Source organism: Pholcus phalangioides, unplaced genomic scaffold, assembly GCF_987345545.1.
Source record: "Pholcus phalangioides strain wild (caught in Gottingen) unplaced genomic scaffold, Ppha-v1.0 ptg000039l_1, whole genome shotgun sequence".
In the NCBI taxonomy this organism is placed as follows: Eukaryota; Metazoa; Arthropoda; class Arachnida; order Araneae; family Pholcidae; genus Pholcus; species Pholcus phalangioides.
This window is the reverse complement of record NW_028301625.1, coordinates 5464798-5486327: the sequence shown is the minus strand read 5'-3', so window position 1 is coordinate 5486327 and position 21530 is coordinate 5464798. Positions and strand designations below refer to the sequence as shown.

Genomic DNA, 21530 nt, shown 5'->3' with positions numbered 1-21530 from the left:
TCAAACTACATAATTTATTCAAATGAATTGCTGAAAATGAGTATTTACAATGTAACAATGATATGTTACTCTTGGTCCTCATGGCATCATTTATGTACAATATATATGTTACAGATTGCATTGAGAAGCATTGCACAAAAAATATAATAAAATGGACTTTGGACAAAAAAAAAAAACTTTGAAGCAAATGCTATAAAAGCTATTGTATAGCAGTTGTGACACAAACAACGTGTTTTTCACACATAATTTGAATTACAGTCAATGATTTAAGGTATGTAGCGTAACAACTCCCCAAATGGTTATTTGCAGCATTTTTACAATCAACTCGCCAAAACAGCCGTTCTTTTACGCTCGTTTGTGAAACTCTGAGGCCGATCCTTCAATTTCCCATACTTTCGTGGGATTCCAGCCTACTCACTGTCCATCAGAAGAAGAAAAAAACTGAAAACCTCCTGAGCTGTTTTTCAATTCATATTTGTTCAGTGCACTTTTTCTTTCTTAGCCCATATTTTATGGACAAAACTCGGTATTACAGCTATTGTGACGTAAGGCAATATTGCATTCAGGATAAAAGCTGTTGCGTAGAATGCCATCATATTCCCTTTAGGCAGATCAATACGCTCTGAAAGCTTTGACATACCAACTGCGAGACATGCTGCAAAAATTTTCATGGAGATTGAAAAGTTTACATTAGACAAGGCCGTGAAACGTTGACTTGTCAGACCTAAGCCCATTCCTAAGAAAAAACCACAGTAACGCATCATTGAAAAAAATGGCGTTGTATCAACGTGAATATACTCTTGTTTGGCACACCATTTAACAGCTCTATCAACGGACCACAATGGGTTTAAGCCCATAGCTTTCAATGCGGCGAAAGTGCCTAATGCGCTTCCTAAGAGTGCAATAGTTCCGATGATATAATGATTGGCAGTCATTTTATCCGTTTTTACATTATTCATAGACATTGCAACTAAGCATCCTGAAAAAAACAAAAAGGAAAGACGTTAAAAAGACGATCATTATATATATAAGTAAATGCAGTATCAGGAATGATCTTTTGCAATAAGTTTTTAGATAAGCGAAAAAGAGAAATATATGAATTTCACTCTGTTCTATCGTAAAGTCAGGGCCACACTTGTGTCAAGTCTGGGCTTTCGCAAATATTTGCTTCCGATATTTGGCTTTCCCTGATAAAAGGAAGCAGCAGCGGCATAGGCTGGCTACACATTGGCCCAGCTTGGCCCAATATTCCTTAGCAAATATTTGCTAACACAACACTCTCCGTGTTGTGACTGTTGACGTTCTTCGACAAATCTGTTGCCAGACGAATTGGAAGATCGGGAAGGAAGGCGGAATTTTTGACTTGGGTTTGAAGCTGGAAGGTACTGTTCGACCAGCCTTCCAATACCTTCCAGCCCCCAACATTTGACGATCATTGACAATGATGGAGCAGCCACACTACTGGCACATGGCCAACCTTGGAGCGTACTGGGTTTGCCTTGACACGAGTATGGCCCTGGTTTAAAGCGATCTTTTTTTTTGCACCATCTATATTCAGGGCCGGACTTGAAGCCGTTACATACCACTCTGACATGACGTGGTGAATTCCCACGTGGACCACGTCACGTCAAAGTAGCGTGTAGCGGCCATAAGGCAGTTGCGATTACACCAGGTCACAAAATATAAGGGCCCGTAAAACTGAATTTCATTGCTTTGAATGCGTATAATATTTTACAATAAATACTTCAAAAAGCTAGAACGTGAAATTCTATTGATCTGTTGATGAAAAATACGTCGATTTATTAACAGACACAAATACGGTAGTGAATCCGTGACCCCCAACAGAGCCTTAAATAGAAGGGGAGGGGGCAACTGCCCAGGTGGCAAAATTTAGGGGGTGGCTGTTTTGGGTATGAACAAAAAACACCATTAAAAAATTATCGAATTTTCAAGTTGCAGGGGCGGCAAAATAATGTTTGCCCCAGGAGGCTGAATCATGTGTGCCCCGGGCGGCAAAAATCATAGTTACGGCCCTGGCCCCAACATCCTTGAACGGAGATTCCGTTGATTTTTGACAGGAGCACAGACCAAGATTTACAGCAGACTTCGCATATTGATTTTCAAGAAAATTTATAGTTTTAAATAATTAAAAATATGTAATACCGATACCCAAGTCCTCCAGAGCCCTGTCATCCTTTCCGAATGGGGTGGGGGGGGGAGCATGGTCTTAACAGTACTATGAGTCCTGTGGAAAAGAGTTTCTGTAGGCCCGTCATCTTATCAGACTTGAAGTGCCAGTCTCCCCCCCCCCTTCCCCACGATTCAAAATCTTACTCAGGGCCGCAACTAGATGCTTGGTTACCCGGGACAAGCGCACATTTTGACGCTCCCTTGTAATGTTGAAGGAGAGGTTTCTGAATGAAATTTGAGCCCCCCCCGGGTCCATAACCCAGGGCACGAGACCCTCCTGCTCCCCCCCCCCCTAGTTGCGGCCCTGATCTTACTTCATGTATTAGAAATTATTTTGTTTTGCATATGTCTCGTTAACATAAGGCTCCTTATCGACCTACACTATCTAGTATGCCCATCCGTTAAGACGGCAATGCTTTCTGGAACCTCCTCGAAAAGGTTTTTTTCCCAACTGATCCGAATTCTCAAACTTTTACCGCCCCCCCCCCCAAATTGAATTTCGGTGGATGTGTAGAGCGAAATGAGTTATCTCTAGGCCTAAACCCCCTATCACATTATCTCTCGTAATATTGAAGAGGACCGTTAAATGACTAAAGGCCGAAACATACTGCACTGGCGTGACGTGATTATCACGTCACATCATTTGGGGGCTGCGAAGTACACGTAGATGTATCACATACAGTTCCTAGATTAAAATTTTAATTTATATAATGTATTGTATTCATATATATATGTTTGATAAATTTATTATTTTTACCGGCGAAGATGCAAAATACCAAAGCATCGTTGATAAATTTGAAAAATACTGAAATCGTTTTCATTTTAAATGGCAATTATGCATAATAACCAAGAATCGCTAGTAAATTTGATAAATACTTGAATTTGTCTGTTACAGTCGAATCCCGTTATAACGAACGACAAGAGACCGGAGGAATCACTTCGTTGAAACGAAATTTCGTTATAAAGGAATTCCAGATTACATAGCATTGTTCCTATGTAAACTTATTTGGGGATTAGAAAAGTGTTCGTTAAAACGAGATTTTCGTTATAACGGTGTTCGTTAAAACGGCATTCGACTGTATTATGATTAATATCCAAGTGTAATTGGTGAATTTGATAATTATGAAAAAAATATGTGTAATAAATCTAGTATGTGTGATGAATATATAGTCGGACCCCGATATAATGAAAGCAAATTTTAGGATCGAACCCTGATATAATGAAAGCAAATTTTAAGATCGTACCCCGATATAATGATACAATATATATGGATGAATTATGTACAGCAGTGATTCTCAACCTTTTTTACCCATGCCTCCCTTAAACCATTTCTCATTACTGTGACTCCCGTGCGACCATGATTAATTTCCTACCCCTCCCCATTTTCCTGTTGGAAGATAGTTATTCAAATGTTGTTTGAAGTATAAATATTATTGAATTTGAAAAATTTAAAAAAAATTAACGAAAAATCAAAATAAACATGAGAAATACAGTAAAAAAATGGTAACAGGACATTTATAAAAAAAATGTGTATGGCCAAGTAAACGGAGAGATACGTTTATAGGGCGAACAAATGACTCGAGTATTTGCCATTAATTCCGGCTGTCCCGACTTTTTCTAAAATAAAAATGAGGCTTTTCGAATACACGTCATAATCCTCATCAGCATCACTCTGAGGGACAAACACTAGGTGATCCCCATAGAGATCAATGTTGAAATTGCCGATTTTAGTGTAGAAATGCGGAAATTTGGTGGGGGTTTTCCGCCACATCAATAATTTTGAAAATTGAATTGAATTTTTGATTTTCGAAATATTGAGCTCACTTAGAGATACGAAACTCAGAAAATTAAATATCAAATAATGAGCCAGACCCACTTTTGAGGTGGATGGCCATGCAATATAACGTTGATTTCAACTTTTTATTTATATCTTTTCAAGCGCAAAAATAAGAATTAATGTCTTCTGTTATCCAATTGCATCAATCCATATAGTTTATGATGTTTTGAAATTAATTATGAGCCCATATCAAATTACATTGAAGAAATTCCGCAGCTTTAATCAAGCATTTTTTGCAGCAAAAACAGGCAGATCGATAACTTGAAGTTAAAAAAAGATTTCGAAATATCTAACTCCCATTAAAAAGAAAAAAAAAAAACGATTCATTTCTATGTTTCTTTAATTTAGATTTGTTTCTTTCATGAGTCGCACAGGAAGTCGCCATATTGGTTACCTTGTATGTCCCTCAAGAAAAAGGGAAATATTACGTGATCCAAAAAGTCTCATTTCCCGTTTTCTCAACGAGGCGTGCTTAAATATTATTGTTCACCAACGTAAAAGACAAGACCGTAGAGGGAGGGGGACTTGAGGGCCTGTCTCCCCCCTCGAAATGCAAGAAAATGGTTGAAAAAGGGGAAAAATGTCCCAATCTATTGTTCGACTTTTGTGATTCCCAGAAATGCCAGTGGTCCCCCTCTGAACAAAATTTGTGGCTACCGGCCTGATCAAAGTTATTGTTTCCATAACTCATAAATTAAACAGTATATAATAATCATGGAAATGAATATGAATCTTAAAAATGCTTTTCTGGCGACAATCAGCAATATCCTGATACTTTTTCGGAAAAATATGGTCAATTCAATCAAATTTTCATCTACCCTTGGGCTGCCATCTATTAAATAAGATATGTACTTACATATTATTTTGAAAACATAAAGAGAAAATAGAGCCTTGACTGCCATCTATTGGCATTTATTGAACAGAAAAATTGCAGAGTTCTTGTAAGCTATTAGATGGCAACAAAATATATTTTTTTGGATTAAAATTTTACGAAAATAAAGCCACACCCGTCTTTTTTTTAGTTTTTTTGATTAGACAGCTACGAATTTTACGATCTTCTCGATATCGGAATATTATCTACCAACCAGAACACTTCAAATCGTAATTCTGGCTAGCCGATGAAAAGGCAAAACACTCAAGTTCGTAACGCCGCCTGTAAACAAACTCACGTGTGTTGGTGTTGAAGTGTTTATTAAAACAAAGTTAGCAAACGATCACGAAAATGGAAACAAAACACGAGGCAGCCGAAGCTCCAAGCACCTACAGCATTCGCCCGCGTCCAGAGCAGAAGTTCAACAGGGAAACTGTACGGGATGTCGTCAAGAAGTCCCTGTCCGAGTCCCTGCATTTTAAAATCAAAGAAATGAATTTCGATCGGTACAAGTTTATCGTAGAGGTAAACATCACGCAGCAAAAAGGACAGGGAATCAGGATGTGCAGCCGCTGCCTGTGGGATGCAGACACTGACGTGTCTTTGTCCGAGGTCTTCAGCACCGATTCGTTCAATTGTGCCGTCGGCGTATTCGCCACTTACTATTACTAATACTCCACCAGCTACATATGTTTCTGTGATTATTGTGGTCGTGCATCTTTTTACCTGAAGTGTATTATGACTTTGTGATGTTGAAACAAATGAATATAATTTATATATTAGTTTGCGAGTTAGTGTTTTATTTTTGTGCATTGAAAATTTTACCACTCATTCATCAAATTCACCGCCCTGTGCCCCTAAAGCAGAATATGCCGAAATCTGTGACATACTTCACAGAAAAGTCATGACAGCATTTTAAGTCAGGCGTGATTGACCACCTGCTTCTGGAGGTGTGTGCAGCATTTTTCGCTGATATCTTCATTTTTGTTTTCTTTCTATTCCCTTCAAATCGGAGCATGTAGACAACAGAATATCTGATGCCAGAACTAGAGAGGGGTGGGGACAACAGTATAGATGCAGTGTAAGTCGCCAAGGTAGTCAATGATGCCAGGTTAATGTAATTTTTTTAGATTTTCCATTCCAGGTGGCACTAGTAACCTGGGCTATTCAAATGGTGTCTCTCTTTGCATAATAGTATCTGAAATAGCATCATTTTGTTTTCCGTTGTCTTGCCTCACTAGGATTATGTTTCCCCGTCAGGTTGTATCTTTCCGATATATTTATTCTTATTATTTTTTGTAACTTCTGCCCTTCCGTTTTTAGTGTCGCAAAGAAATATTAGATCACTCCAGATACTCAGAGTGACTTGTGCTCGGATTGGTTTATTTTTCAAAGAGAGCCCGGGTTTTACTTATTTATGGATAATATTTATTTTTACAACTAGAAGGACCGTAGTTTATTTAAGAGGGAATTCCTAAAAGAGTCTGGATACTCAGAGAAACTTATGCCCGGATTGATTTATTATTTTGAAGAGAGTCCAGGTTTTATTTTTTTCATATTGAGAATATTTATTTGTAATATTATTGTTGGTTTCCGCTTTTGTTATGTTTTCTATGCCAGACTTTTTTTCCGGCATCTGTAGTCAGTCACGGTCTTGACGACTTTCCTCGGGCTGTCTGAAGTGTTTGGTGCCGAAAAAAAAATCGCCAACGGATCTGGATTATACTGCATGTGTTCCTGGACAACTGCCTTAGGTGACAAAATTTAGGGGGGCGTTTTAGGTGGGAACAAAGAACACAGTTATAAAATTATCTCATTTCAAAGTTGTGAGAGCTGCAAAAATCCAAGTTACAGCCCTGGAACAGGGCTACTACTATATATTATACAGCAGCGCTGAACTGATGCTCCAAGCTTGGAAAACACACATGCACAGTGTGATAAAGTTACATGTTTCTGCTGAGAGTTCACAGTTTACTTTAATAAGGGGGAAATTACAAAATATATATTCTATGCAGTTTGTTTGACATTAAATTTTTTTTGGTCACTATGTTTACAAATTTCTTCTTGGTGGGCCCCTCTCCCTTTTGCAAGATTTTTATCCATGGACTCCTGGAATATTGTAGGGTCACGGTTGAGAACCACTGATGTACAGTATATTGTATAGTATGATTCATCATGTTTGCCCACGATGCAACGCTTGGGTATTATGCATAATTGCTGATGAATTTTTTTTTTGGTACTTATTAAATTTACCAACCTTGTTCAGGTACTATGCATAAATGCCTGTAAAAGTGAATAATTTAGGGAAGGTACTATGCATAATTGGCAGTAAAAGTGATAGATTTAGGGAAATTTATCAAACTTACCAACATGCTCAGCGATTATGTATAATAACCGGATTTATCACATTTACTGTGACATATACAGGGATACTTTTTTTGTAGTGAATATGCGCTTAGAAATAGAAAATATGAATTTTTTTAAAAACATATTTGCTTTTTTTTTAAGTACAATACAGAATTTTTAAGCGCATATTTTGGCAAGCGCATACTTGTGTATTTTTATAATATATTTCACCACTTTTTATATAGTGCATGTAATCTGGGCTCTACTAGTCAGTTTCTAAAATTGAAAAACAAATTTTCTATTTACCTATCGCTATTCCCATGATGCACTGATGCGGAAAATGAGCCGCGATGAACACTCTGGATGTACTGACCGTAACCAGCATTGCCAAATACACAATCCAACAAGTTTTTTCAATCAAGTTGCTATTCCTTTTATTATTGACAGCACCAGTTCTCCTCAAAAACGATTCAAATATGACGTAAAAAATTGCAGCAGTGACCATAGCATGACCAGAAGGACTTCCTGGAAAAAAAAATGAAATAGAACATGTGTTTAAAACTTGATTAGAGATAGCCGAATGTTCGTTCACATGACAACTTGGTCAAAGCAGAGTCCACTTATCCCTTTCAGACCCTGATGTCACGAATGTACAGATTACTTTTTCTTACTGTAGAATTTTTTCTTTTAACCGCAGGGAGTTAAGCCTTGACTTAAAGAATTGTGTAAGCTTTTAGTTAAAAATATGTTGAATATGAACTTTCATCAGGGGGCAGCTCTTAAAGTTGGACATTGGTTTTTTAAGATGGCTTCCGGGAGGGGGGAAGAAAGTGCCTTCTGGAAAATTTGTGCTTTATTACATAAAATTCTGGAAAAATTGTATGTTAAGATTACATACATCATCTTAGATGAAAAAATTTGAACAAAACAAATTTTATTTCCTCACAAAAAAAAATAATTTTTTTTTGCTGACATTTATGTTTTTGATGCTTTTTTTAGTATCAAAAATGCAAAAACATTTTGAAAATTCCAAAAAATGGATACTCAACCTTTTGGAAAGTGTGGGCCACTTTTGGTTTCGAAACTGGAAATCTGCCTCATGTCACTTGAGTTACTCGAGTGAGTAACGGGTCGCTTGAGTGATCTAAAAACGTCCCACAGGCATAGGCGGAGATAGACTTGGAAGTCTGGGGGGGCAAGATGATGATGATGTCGATTCATCTATACATATATGCATTCGATCTGTCGACTTCACCTTTGATGCTGGGGGAGGGGCAATGCCCCCCACCCCTTTCCGTATCTCCGCCCATGCCCACAGGCCACTTTGGTAATCTGGAAATATGCCATGGGCAATTTAAGTGATCTATACGTGCACCATAAAAATGATTCGAGCAGCTCAAGTGATTCATAGTTGTGTTGCCACTTTAGTAATCTGCAAATGTACCACGTGCCACTTAATTTGGTTATTTGCTGTGGGTCACATCAGATGACCTGAGGGCCATGGGATGAGCGAGCATGTATGACTTGAAGTGACTTAGCGAAGTAAAAAACAAAAATTCCAACTTTAAATAACTTAATACCAAATATCCGAAATTTAAAAAAAGATTCTCTTGTTATTTCATGGAAAAACAAAAAACTATAGAAAAAATATTTAGACACCTTATTTTTTGAGGAAAAGTAAAATAAAACAAATTACATATAAATTCATCAAAATGAATATTTTGTACAATCACCTGTCTTTCTAATCAAAGCGATTTAGCATAAATTCAACCAAATCAATCGTCAGAGTGCCACAAGAGATTCCAAGCTTGATATGGCGGCTTTTAGATGCTCGATGGAAGAAAATGTTTTGCTTCCCACCTGCATATACTGATCTGCAAAGGATGCCCCACAAATTTTCCATGGGGTTGAGGTCAAGGGAACGAGCCGGCCAAGAAAGAACATTTATGTTTTCTTTCTTGAACCAAGGGCGTAGCGAGGGGGGACTTTTGGGGGTCTGCCCTGAAAACCATACTTGACACCCCGAACATTTCTAGAGTGAGTTTTTGCCGCAGCTCCTGTGCATTGCGTGAAACCAATGAAAATCATTAAGATAATAACCATACTATACAGAGACGAAATGAAAAAGATACTAGGGCCATGTCTGTGCAGTTTCATTAATATTTATAATCCCAATGTCAAAGCACTCAAAAATCTTTGCTTGCAACACAATCTGGCCCAAGCCAAATTCATAGTTCTGTAAGGTTTGTCAATGGTAGCAAATGCAATTCGTAATGTAGAACAATAAAATAATATTTGAGAAGTCATATTGAGAGTTAATTTTATGCCAAAAATTATTGTAAAACATTTTTGTGGAAGTTCTCGGATGTAGAGCTTCTTGAAGTTTGAAATGACCTGCTGATCCATGGATCACCGCTGGATAACGGCGTTACTCAGATGACATCAAATCCTCTCAAATGAACAAAAAAATAGCCACGTGCCACACACTTCTGAAATATCCTTCGCTGTAGATTCAGTGCTTTTTGTGTGTTCGTAAACTAAGACTAGCTCCTCGACTGAATCATTTTTCGTTGTTCTCGAAATGAGGGTTGATTGTACCAAGTTGCTCCTGTAAAAGTTCTACATAGACTTTTTTGAGTATATCGTGAGGGCAGAAAATGCTCCCCAAACTATCACTGAACCACCACCCATTTCACGTCTCATTAACAGCCGCTTTGGAGACCTCAAATCATGCCAATATGTGAATGGAAACCATCAAAACATTGAATTTTTTTTTTCATCGGAGAACGTAACAGCATACCACTGACAAGTCCAAGGCATGGTACGTTTTGCGAAAGTCAAACGATCCCCCAGCGTCAAAGACGGAGCGGTCTGATCTCATATATAGCCGTATACATGAACGGACATCATCCTGACCCTCCCCCAGACTTTTATGAATAGTCACTGACCATTTTGGTAAGTTTGATAAACATTGTGGATTTATCACATTTACCGGTGATTATATACGATAAATCGTCGATCAATGATTGTATTTAAATTTTCCGGACATTATACATGAATCATTGTCAAGGATGATGAATTTGATCGGTAATGTTGGTAATATTTGCGCATGTTGATAAATATGAAGAAAGCCAACATTAACAAAGCCGGTAAAAAAAAATATTTTTCCATCTTTTCACGCGTATTTTAATTTTTATGGTAAAATTCGTGTAGTTCGTGCATCACGTACAGGCAAAACTGCTAAGTGGTTAAATTAAAGTTCTATTTTCATGTGACTTCTTCCATATTTATTTAACTTAACTCCATTTAGGGAGTGTGCGTAAGCACCGGGTTTGTTTTTGCGTCGTAAAATAACCGGTAAATTATGCATAATAACCGGCGATTATGCATTATTACCGATTTATCACATATACCGTAACATATAAAAGCTTGTTTTCAAAATTTTACGTAAACACTGAACACTTTGTTCACCTCAAACACGATCTTCTGACCTTCCAGAATAAAAATCTGTCGAAAACAGAACTGCTTTCTTCATTCTGGTGTTCTTTCATAAAAACAATATTTTCTCCCGTTGAAATTAATTCACATCACATTTCTCTGACGTTTACAATGGTGATACTGGCTGAGCTCCAAAAACATTAACAGTTACGTAATTCAACTCATCTCTCTTCTCTTTTACCTTGACTTATTCAAATCACGAAAGTGTGGCGCAATAAGTGCGAGACACCATGACATAATATATGTATATAACTCTTTTCCATCTTCGGGGGGTAAAATTATATATTTTTTTAAAAAGTTGCAAGTTAATTCATGTATTCAACACGTGATCAAGCATAAAATTTTAGCCAGAAGAAAACACATGGCGCATTTAACTTGTATGAATCTTAAGGAGTCTCGTATCTTTTAACATAGTGAGAAAACTGCTCTGGTAGAAATGGCATTAAAAATACTACTTGATCTATTTCAAATTATTTTTTACACATATTTTTGATTATACAGGGTGGTAACTATCGACGGCCCAAATAATTACACACGTGATTCCTTGTGATAAACTAATATGGGAAAGTGTTTTCCGTTTTTTTGGATCGGACGAATATTAAGTGAGTTATAAGGTTTGTGACGTGTCATCTTTCTAACGGTCAGCTGTGTGCCAAACTCCGAGCGAAAGTACATTTCGCTGCCAGCAGTGGGTTGTTACTTCTTGAAAATTAACTAAAATATTCAATCCCATTAGAAGCTAAGTTCTGCCTTTTTCCTTCACGATTGGCGTTTTTTCTCTCTATGTTGTGTGACATTATATTACATATGATCTTCCCCTATGTCGGCAAATTTATCACCGGATTTGTAAAGTGTTAGCCAAATGAGATCTGTTTGAATTTCTTTTTAACCAAATCAATACTTTTTTTCCAAAATGTGGCATAATTTGTTTACCTTCAATATCAAGTCAGATTTTTTGAGTGAAGGTGTGTGCATACAGTGCGTACGTGTACACTGCGCGATCGCTATTTTACGTTGTCGGTTTTAATCAGATTACATGTTTGAGAGCCCGGCTGCAAGATGTGGTGGCCATGGGTTAAGTAATATTTTCAATGAAATTTCTACTAGAATGTAGTTTTTAACCATTTTAAAAAGTTATGAGTGTGGCCTCTTTCAAATGATGGATTTCGTCAAAATTTTCGAAATTGTTTTTATTTGTTCATTCGAAAGAGCAATTATTCTAGAATCTAAAACTGTTTCATTTTCATCTCTACAATAACTAGAAGCGTATCAATTGCCAATTAAGTTAAACGACTTTAATGATCTTAGTTTGGAAATGAAATATACGAATGTGTTCTCTGAAGATTTGTTTGTTTTTTTTTTGCTTTTTTACTTCACGAAAAACATGAATATCTCAAGAATTTTCCGAAATACCTCTATGAAATATTCCTACTGTATTTTAAACAGTTCTGGCTATGCAGCGAACTAAAAGCCAAGCAATATGTTCAAAACTTTTTGATTTACGTGATTTTGAATTGAGAATATCGAGTACTTTTAACGAACAATATGTATTTTTTCACGTTTATAATCATATCTCACAAAGTTTTCATACTATTCTAAAACTTTCACTTCATTGCAGAGAAAAATGTCATAGTAATAATCTGTGTGAAGAACATGTTGATACAGGTAGTAGTTTTTAGTGTACAATGTCTAGCAGAAGTACTGAAAATATGCTAATTTTACATTCATAATTAGCTGTATAAATTTTTTTGACAAAATGTTCATGAAATGACATTTATTCTCTTAATTTTATACCATATCCAAACCAGTCTCCTTCCGCTCATTTCATGGAGATTGAAATTTGATAAAAAAATTTTTTTACTCATTGTAATCGAGAATGCATATTGTATTTTATGTTTCTTACCAGGTCCTGTTTCGCATGTCAAAGAGTACTGCTGTATTTCAGGTGTATTTATTCCTGTGCGATTATACACTCCGGTTTCATGAATCCACCAATATGGCCGTTCTCCGTGAAGCATCCTTGTATGGTAAAATAAAAACAGTTTAAAATAAAGTCAATGTGGCATGTTAATTTCTTAAAACAAAAGAATAAATTTTTGTTACAAATTACAGTCAACCTTCGGTTTACGAACGTTTCGATTTGCGTACAATCCAGTTTACAAAAAACAAAAATTGATTAGGTTTACGAACTTGCAAGCCCCGGAAAATATTGGACTGAATCCCAAGAAACAATAGAGAAATTGAAATGTCTATGGCCACATGGCTGTTTTTTTTAAAGTTATTTTCTCCAAATACGAGATTCCTCTTATCCAGCTGATAGATAGATCAGCATGCCAATTTAACCTTTAGAAGGTTTTACGTCAGAGAATTTCAGAGATATTTTGCAATAATTTCTGACACACAATCAGCACTTACTGACCTCTAGAAACATCATTTTAATGTTCTACATTGCTCATAGTGCTTATTGATAAAGCTTGGCAGCAAGTGACTTACAGACGCATGAATTTGGTTCGACAGGAAATATGGCCAGATTTGTTTTACAGGCAGAAATTTCGAGTGTTTTGACACTGAGATTAATAGATGAAATTAATGAGACTAGACATGGGTCTGGTTCTGCCCTGGTATAGGATTTTAAGCCCGTTACTTCGTAAGGTTGGGGTTGTTCCTCTTGGGAGAAGTGTTTCAAGAGTCAGTATAATGATTTTAATTGGTTTTTATGTTATGCACTTGAGCATAAAGCAGTGTTGTAAAAATTGACACTAGAAATCTTCGGGGTCCCGGGAACGAATTAATACATTTTAAATCGATTCCTATGGGAAAAATTATTTTGGTTAGTTTTCGAACGATTAAGTTTACGGACGGATTTCAGGAACGAATTAAGTTCGTAAACCGAGGGTTGGCTGTAATTCATTAAACATTATCGTAAACTTACCATTTCAAAATCTGATTAGACCACTCGGCAATGACTGTAACCAGCATGATTTTTTTACCCGCTGTCCAATCCAAAGAGAAGACCAATGGCGAATAAAACAAGAAAGCGTATCTCGGATCAAATATGTTGGATATCATGAAGAAAATATTGCTTTGATAGTGGAACCTAAAAAATAATTATTATTATTTATTTCGAGTTATATACGTTATATATAATATTCATCACAGAAAATAACTTAAAGAATCACATTTAATGTTTTCCTAATGTTTCTATATACGACTAGCTTTTAAGATTCTTGCAAAAACATCACAGTCGCTGCCATCCATTGGCAGCCACCTAACCCATTTTTGACAGACGTTCCATTTGCTCAACGCTTTGTTTAACATTTTGTTTCAAGTCATTTTCATGGAAATGACTATTTTTGGGAATCGTAAAGTTTAATAAGTGTCATAGTATTTTTTAAAATTTGGTTACAAGGAAATTTGATTTCCTATGACTTTTCAAAAAGAAATTTTTAGAAATTTTATCCTGATTTTCTGTCTAAAACTTTTTTTTCATGACCAAGAACAGAGAGAGAAAGAGAAATAAAAAATTTAAAAATATACAAAAAAAGTTTTATAACATTTCCCAAAATCATAAATACTGATTATTTTTTTTAAATAAGTTAATTAATTTATATCAATTGGAAAGTTACATTAAAATTACGAAGAAGAATATGCTAAATTGATGCTCAATTTTTTGAAACTTCTTAAATATGTTATTTAAGTATCCAGTAATCATTTCTACAAAAATTGTGCAATTTGGTCAAGGATTTCAAGAGCGGTTAAAAATGGGCTACTATCGCCGAAAAAACCAATTTTCATATAAAATATCTATGTAAACAATTCTTCATCAACGCGGGGCCGGAAAAATAAATTGAGAGGCTTGATGCTAAATATTAATATATTTTTTAGTGACTGTTTGAATCCAACTTAGAAATTAAAAATCTTTTTATCCATGCTTACTACTAAAAATCTTCAACAATTTGGAGCAGCGTTTCTCACCGTTTCTGAACCCAGGGACCAGTAAAATGTGGGAAACAATTTTACGGACCACTTGTGTCCCGTATTATGGGACTCCTGTTTTGGTTGTGCCGATTTTTTTTTATGCATTTGTTGCTATGCTTTTATTTAAATTTGTAATATTTACTAAAGTCGTGAATACGCAGCATTTTTTCATAATGCAGTATATAAATTACATCAAGATAATTATGGCAAAAAATATGGATTTTCATTGTTAATATTTGTCAGGTTCGAAGTTTTTCAGCAATGTTAATAAAAATTAGTGATTGTGCCTACTTCAGGCAACATTTTTGATGACAATTAATTATGTCCCGTATTTTACCCTATTTAAGATCCCAGTTTACCGCACTTTTATAAATGAAATATGGTCATCATCATTTGAATATTTTTTCATGGAATATATTATGTTTACTGTGATTTGCAACAGCTTTTTATTTCCCCACTCTTAAGAGATTTTAGGAGTAATTATAAAATAGCATTTAAGGCAATAAATTGAATTTTTTGGCAAAATTTAGTGTTCCGTATTTACGATCGCAATTTCTCACATTTTCCTCGATGATGCATAGTGAACTTTAGTATGACGGCATATTTTTAATTAAACCCATATGGGTATTACTAATATCAATATTACAATGGTTGAATAATTTTTCATTCAGTAAGAATTAAATTATCGAGTTTGCCTGCGGGCGACTCACAGACCATAGGTTGATAAACGTTAATTTGGAGGACCCCTACGGACCACGTTGGCCCACCCATTAAGATACCATTATATTGTATTAACCCCCGATCTCCTCTCGTTGAAATAAATCCGAAGCTTGCGAAACAATGTCGCAGCCATGGATGCTATCAAATAGGACGAATACGAAAACAAGTTCCAAGGCCATTTCAGATATTTTAATTGAAAAATATTCTCATAACTTTTCGTTTGTTTTGATGGCTTTTCAAAAACACGTTTATTTTTGTATGTAAGGTAGAAGTATATTACTTTGTTTGTAAGCTCTCTATTGCGGACACGCTATTCTCGTGAAGCAAATCCATCGTGTCGGTCAACAGCACAGATGTCATACCTACAAAATAAATGAAAAAAAATCATACATCAATAAAAATTGTTTAAAAATTCTTTATACACCCTTTTAATAGACTACGAACGGGGCGGCTTAAGCGAGGGTGCAAGGGGATGCGGTGCTCCCTGGCGGCAGCTTTTATAGGCTTTAGTTGGACACCGGAATTTTTACAAATTTCCGATAGTACAAACTGAAATGACATCACGCTTTTGAGCCATATTTGACGACGACGATGTTGAGAAAAGTTGAGGTGACGAACAAGGCGCTGAACCATAATACCAGAAACAAGAATGTATTCTGTCACAAGGGGCAGGTGTGCAATTTGGTGCCCCACCCAGCAATTTTTCTTAAATGATCAAATAAAGGCAAAGGAAAAATTCGGCTCTCGAGCACCAGAAAGAAATCTGAAATAAATTTCTTAAAAAATTCACCTCGTTATACTTTCTCTTTACAGGATAAGTGCAAATAATGATAGCTAATATCAGTATGAGCTATAAAAAATGTGGATCAAGTTATCTGGTGTAATTTTAGAATGTTATAATGATGCTGGATGAAAATGCGGGACAGTTTCTTTCAAAGCTGGACGTATTGCTACACACATTTTATTTGGATAAACAATGATGTGGTTGGCTTTATACTTGAAAAAAATCAGGTTTGACCAGGGTAACCTGGTTAAGACCCTGTCAGCCTCCCGCCAGGGATCATCTTTAGGGGTGGCACATAAACTTCAGCCTATATTTATATGAACTACAAATACTCAGTTCATATAAATATTTATGTGCAGCATTTCACTATACGGCAGGGCGATTCAAATTGTATCCACGGGACCATCTTTGAAACCGTTGACTTCAGAGGTATACGTTCTCAGTCACAAAAAGTTTTCGAATGACATGTGGCTTCTTAAAATGTCGTAATTTTTTTGAGGTGCCGTATTATATAAAAAGATAAACTTTTTATACAGTCCCCGTATGATGAAATTTCAAGTTAGTGATATGTAGAACCAGTTTTGGAAAGTCATTTGCAAAAAATTCCATATTTTTAAATGCAAAATTTATGGAGATATTTGACTTTGATTGTTCAGTATTTATTGCCAATAATTAAGGTGTGGCTCATAAATTGCGAAAACGTAAATTAAATTCAAAATGTAAAAATTCTTTGAAAAATATAATTGTCATTTTCGTAAAAACAAAAAAAAAAAAGTTTCGGATTTTTAATTATTTTTATAACAAAGCATTTTTCCCAGTCAAGTTACTTCACTATGAAAGCACATAATCATCTACGTTTCTCATGTGACTAGTGATTTAAAACTAGAACCATCAGCGTGTTTCCTGCCTTTGATTCTATCTGCCGAAGAGATACAACATTTAAAACACGTTATGTTTTTTTCATTTCACTTTCACGTTTGTTCCTCCAAAATTCGAATAATTATTTTTTATATAATTTTGTGCAAAAGAGCGATGAAAAGTATCTGACACAGTAAGCGATGTAAAGCATTAATCTTTTCAATACACCATAAAATAATCTAAATAAAAAAACTAATAGTTGAGGTCATTTGATTTGTGCACAGTCCCTAAAAATGGAAATTCTCGAGCCAATACAAACATGCCAACACAGCGATAAGTCACCAAAGCATTGTAATATTTCATCTTTAATATCTCGATTTAATATTGCATTTGAAAATATGGAATTTTTTGCAAATTACTTTCCAAAGCCAGTTCTAAATTTCACTAATCGGAAGTTTTAGCACACGGACAGTATCAAAAATGAATGTTTACGTTTTTTTTATATATGCGACCCCTCAAAAAATTAACATTTTGGGAAACCGCATGTCATTTTGAAAACTTTCTGTAATTGGAAGTACAGTGATACCACAGCTAACGAAGATGATTCGTTCTGAAATCACGTCCGTTAGTCGAAATCTTCGTAAGCCGAAACGTGATTTCCTATTCGTATCTATGGAAAATCGTTTGCAAGTTCTGCCCAAAATATAAAGATACGTTTTTTAAAACATTAAGAAACGCTATAGAAAAGACAAAAACTGATTGAATGCTAAAATGATGAGTGTTAAACGCCTTCAAAATTGGATAAATTATAATCTACGGGGAGATGTGATAGAGAGAGAATACTGAAGATTTTTTTTCATTTTACACCAATGTACCCAACCAACACAAACTTTAGTCTACTAAAGACGGTGCTAACACAACCCAGTTGAGTTCGTGGGTGTCCTTCATCCATTTGTGATTTGGTCAACTCATTTCTGTGTCTGATACATGCAGATTAGAAAGATAAGCTCCTAGAATGTCCAGACTGTTCAGTTCGATGCTAAGTCTTGCACTGAATGAAAGTGCGCTCCCGAAAATTAATCTCGTTTTTTTTTCTCAATGCATGTTCTATTAGCTGGATCTTTCATTTTACATGAAATGGTTCAAAAAATTTCAGAAAAGTTAGTGGAGGTACATCTGGGAAAAGATTCCGAGGTGAACAAAAGAATTAATCGGGCTCGAGTGACAATGTATGATGAAAATTTAGCTCATGACACGGCTGTTTTATATTAGTACGTGCATCCACATCATCAAAAATGTTCATTAGTTGAATTCATATTCGTTACCCGAGATAGAAAAATCACGAGAAAATCTTCGTTAGCCGAAAAATTCGTAGGCTGAGGCATTCGTTAGCTGAGGTATCACTGTATGCCCCTAGAGTCAACGGTTGCAAAGATAGTTCTCTGGACAAACAATCTGAATACTCTTGTATAATGGGAACAATTCAAATGCAGTAATTTATATGATATTAAATCTCTGTGTAAAAAAAAAGACGCATGCATTTATTCAAAATATCGAAATCAATAAATAAAAATGCTTCTCAAAAGATGAAAGAAATGGACAGTTTTTTTAACACAATATTTTGGCAAATAACTTAATCTTATCATATTCTATTCCGTTAATAAGATAATTTTTCTCTCTCAAAGAAGCTTTATCTGCATTTTGCTTGTAAAATTTACATACTTTCACCTACGAGTCCAAGTTTTTACCGGAACTGATAGGATTTAATCGAGAAGGGGAAAAAATATGAGATATCTAGTTCACATGATAAAATATTAACCAGAAGAAAACAAACACATTCAATAGAATGAACTTCGACCTTATTATACGCAACCTAATTCTGCCCTACACTTGTTGCTTGATAATCTGATATCATTGAAAGCTGCTGCTTTTTTTTAATACGAATTCATTGATAAGATATTTTTTCTAAAACATTCATTCTTTTTTATGTCTCTGTATAAGTTCGATGTAGTATTAATTTTTTCGATACTAACTAAAAGTTCAATGGAATAACAGCAGTGGTCATCAAACAAATTCAAGTTTCAGATTTAAAAAAAATTCAATCGTTAGCATTGAATTAATCATTTAGAATCTTTAGTTAGATTCGAAAAGGTTTTTTTCCCCACAATAACAGCACATAAGCAAACTGAAATTCTCAAACTAATTCAAAAACACTTATAAAATAGGAATTGTTTATTTTCAACTATTAAAATAACTGTACATAAAGATTTCCTACCTTTCTTTATGAACTATTGTAGTCTTTCTTTGCTTAAAGATGCACGAAAAGACGGAGATGTTTAATATTCCTATACACCGGCTTTAAAGTGTGTAAAAAAATTGAAGGCATATAAACGCTACCGATTATTGCTTCAACTGATGCCTGTTCACGTTGCTTGCGTAATATAAAGAAAAAAATCCGATCAGTTACACAATACATCATGATTAATCAACCCAGCTGTTAGCTTCCGGCTGCATTGGCCCGAGGTCGACAGAGCACGTGCTCAGATTGTTTACGTCCTCACAGTTAACGTCGCAATCCAAGGACAGTTTCCGCGATATATATGGTTTAAATACATATATATTTTAAATCATTGATTACCATTCGGGTTTGTATTCCTTATCACAGGCGTCATTAATTGAACACGCTCCCGACGCAAGTTTATAATGCAAAAAAAAATGTATGATTCAAATCTTATATACGTATTAGGAAAGCGATAGATTCTCGATTATATACAGTATAAAGTGTATAAAATTATATTTTTATGCATTTGTTTATAGTAGCCATGCTTTATACTGCTCAATGCGCCAGCACAAATTGTGTACGCTTAATATACGGTATTCTTTCATTTTCATCACAGCTGCGAAACAATCAGAGTTACCGCGCTAAAACTCAAGAAGTATCTCAACTCGACAATAATAAAACACGGAGTATGATGAGTTGTTTATCTCTATGTTAACCAATGTAAATATTAAACAGCATCATGGAGCGTTGCTTTTATTGTATACGCATACACATACAACATATTCATGTTATCAAATAATTCAGCACGAGGTTCTGCAAACGCGAGGCGTTTTGCATGTCACTAAATAAACAACGCGTTCTGGATACACTGATAAGCTGCTTGCATACAGTAAATATTAAAGCATCACAGTTTATATTTTCATCACAGCTGTCCAATTCTATTATTTCAATCAAAACGGTTCCTATTCAATCACTCAGGGCAAACAGTGGAAATTTTTAGTAACGAATTTGACTCGGAATCGGAGTAATCTAGTTAATCCTTTGACTTTACAAAATAACTCAATAATTTAATTAATTTAATTAGATTAAATTGAAAAATATTTTTACCTACCTCTTGCCAATGAAAAGAAATCAAATTTTTTCCAATCAATATCTTTCAGTACAAGCAGAAGCTTTTCTAAATTTTTTTTTTTAATGAAATGGAAAAATTATGTTTCCCTTATATCAGCTTTATATGATGTGTATTATTCAAAAATATGTCGCGCCTTTTGCTATGGATTCGGATATTTACTGGTTTTTATACGATTCCGAAGAAACGCTGTTTACAACATATGCTATGACGTCAGTAACGACTTGATAATGCAAGTGCGAAGTTACGCTGAACGTGTTTGTGATTTTCTTCGATATTTTTATTTTATTATTATTTCTTTTCTTTCCTTTCTTATATGATAAATATGTTTTTTTGCTCTTCGTTTTGTTTCATTTGAAGCCGGCGTTGTCTGTTGTTACGGTTAGTTTTTGAGCCTGATAAGTTTTGACCCTCGCGTGCCCGGTGAGATTAGTCAGAAATCGTGACGTCACTTTCTTCAAGACGTTAACACACAAACACATGTGCATTTTTGTTTTCATTCTACTTGGTTTTTTTGATTAGTTTCTTTACTTGTTGCCGGCTTCTTATTTTTTTAAGTTACAGGTGTTTTCGTTGAAAATTATACTTAATACGCAGTTACGAGTAGGTTGTTGGCAACAGAGGTACACAGATGCGAAGTAAACATTGGGGGGGGGGGAGGGGCTATTGCTGCTAAACGTCCCGTATATACGAATTCAAAGGCGTACGCAAGATGGGGGAGCCGTGCGTTGCATTGTATTTTTATGAATTTTTGGAGGAGGCTCAGCCCTCTCACAAAGTGATTTTTGTGCGGATGCTGAATAGTTTATTGCTGACAGAAATTTGTCCGGTTTTTGAACAACAACTTTTAACGTTGCTCCAGCAAAATGTCCTCTGAACCCCTAAATCGCTGTGTACACTAAAGCGATGCGATGAGCGACACGACAGCAACATCCACACGGATTAATTAAAAATCTCAATTTCAGGTTTTTTAACCAATCCGTGTCGATGTTGGCGTTGCTGTTGTATTGCTTATAGTATCGGACGAGTGTAAACCCG

General features: G+C 35.4%; 1 protein-coding gene and 1 pseudogene across 2 annotated transcripts; one reads left to right on the top strand and one right to left on the bottom strand.

Moving 5' to 3' along the window:
• On the bottom strand, window positions 1-20624 carry G6P (Glucose-6-Phosphatase). Of its 2 annotated transcripts, none has more exons than XM_089253434.1 (6): window positions 20475-20624; window positions 15721-15802; window positions 13675-13839; window positions 12646-12761; window positions 7551-7769; window positions 1-979 (listed from the first exon to the last, which is right to left on the bottom strand). In XM_089253434.1, the coding sequence occupies exons 2-6, from the start codon at window positions 15798-15800 to the stop codon at window positions 480-482; spliced, it is 1080 nt and encodes a 359-aa protein (XP_089109560.1). In that variant the 5' UTR covers window positions 15801-15802; window positions 20475-20624; the 3' UTR covers window positions 1-479. The 2 variants fall into 2 exon arrangements, with proteins under 2 accessions (XP_089109560.1, XP_089109561.1); XM_089253435.1 differs by lacking the exon at window positions 20475-20624 and adding an exon at window positions 19358-19655.
• Window positions 5116-5688, top strand: LOC149065490 (dynein light chain Tctex-type protein 2B pseudogene; annotated as a pseudogene).
• Window positions 20625-21530: the final 906 nt, after the last annotated feature.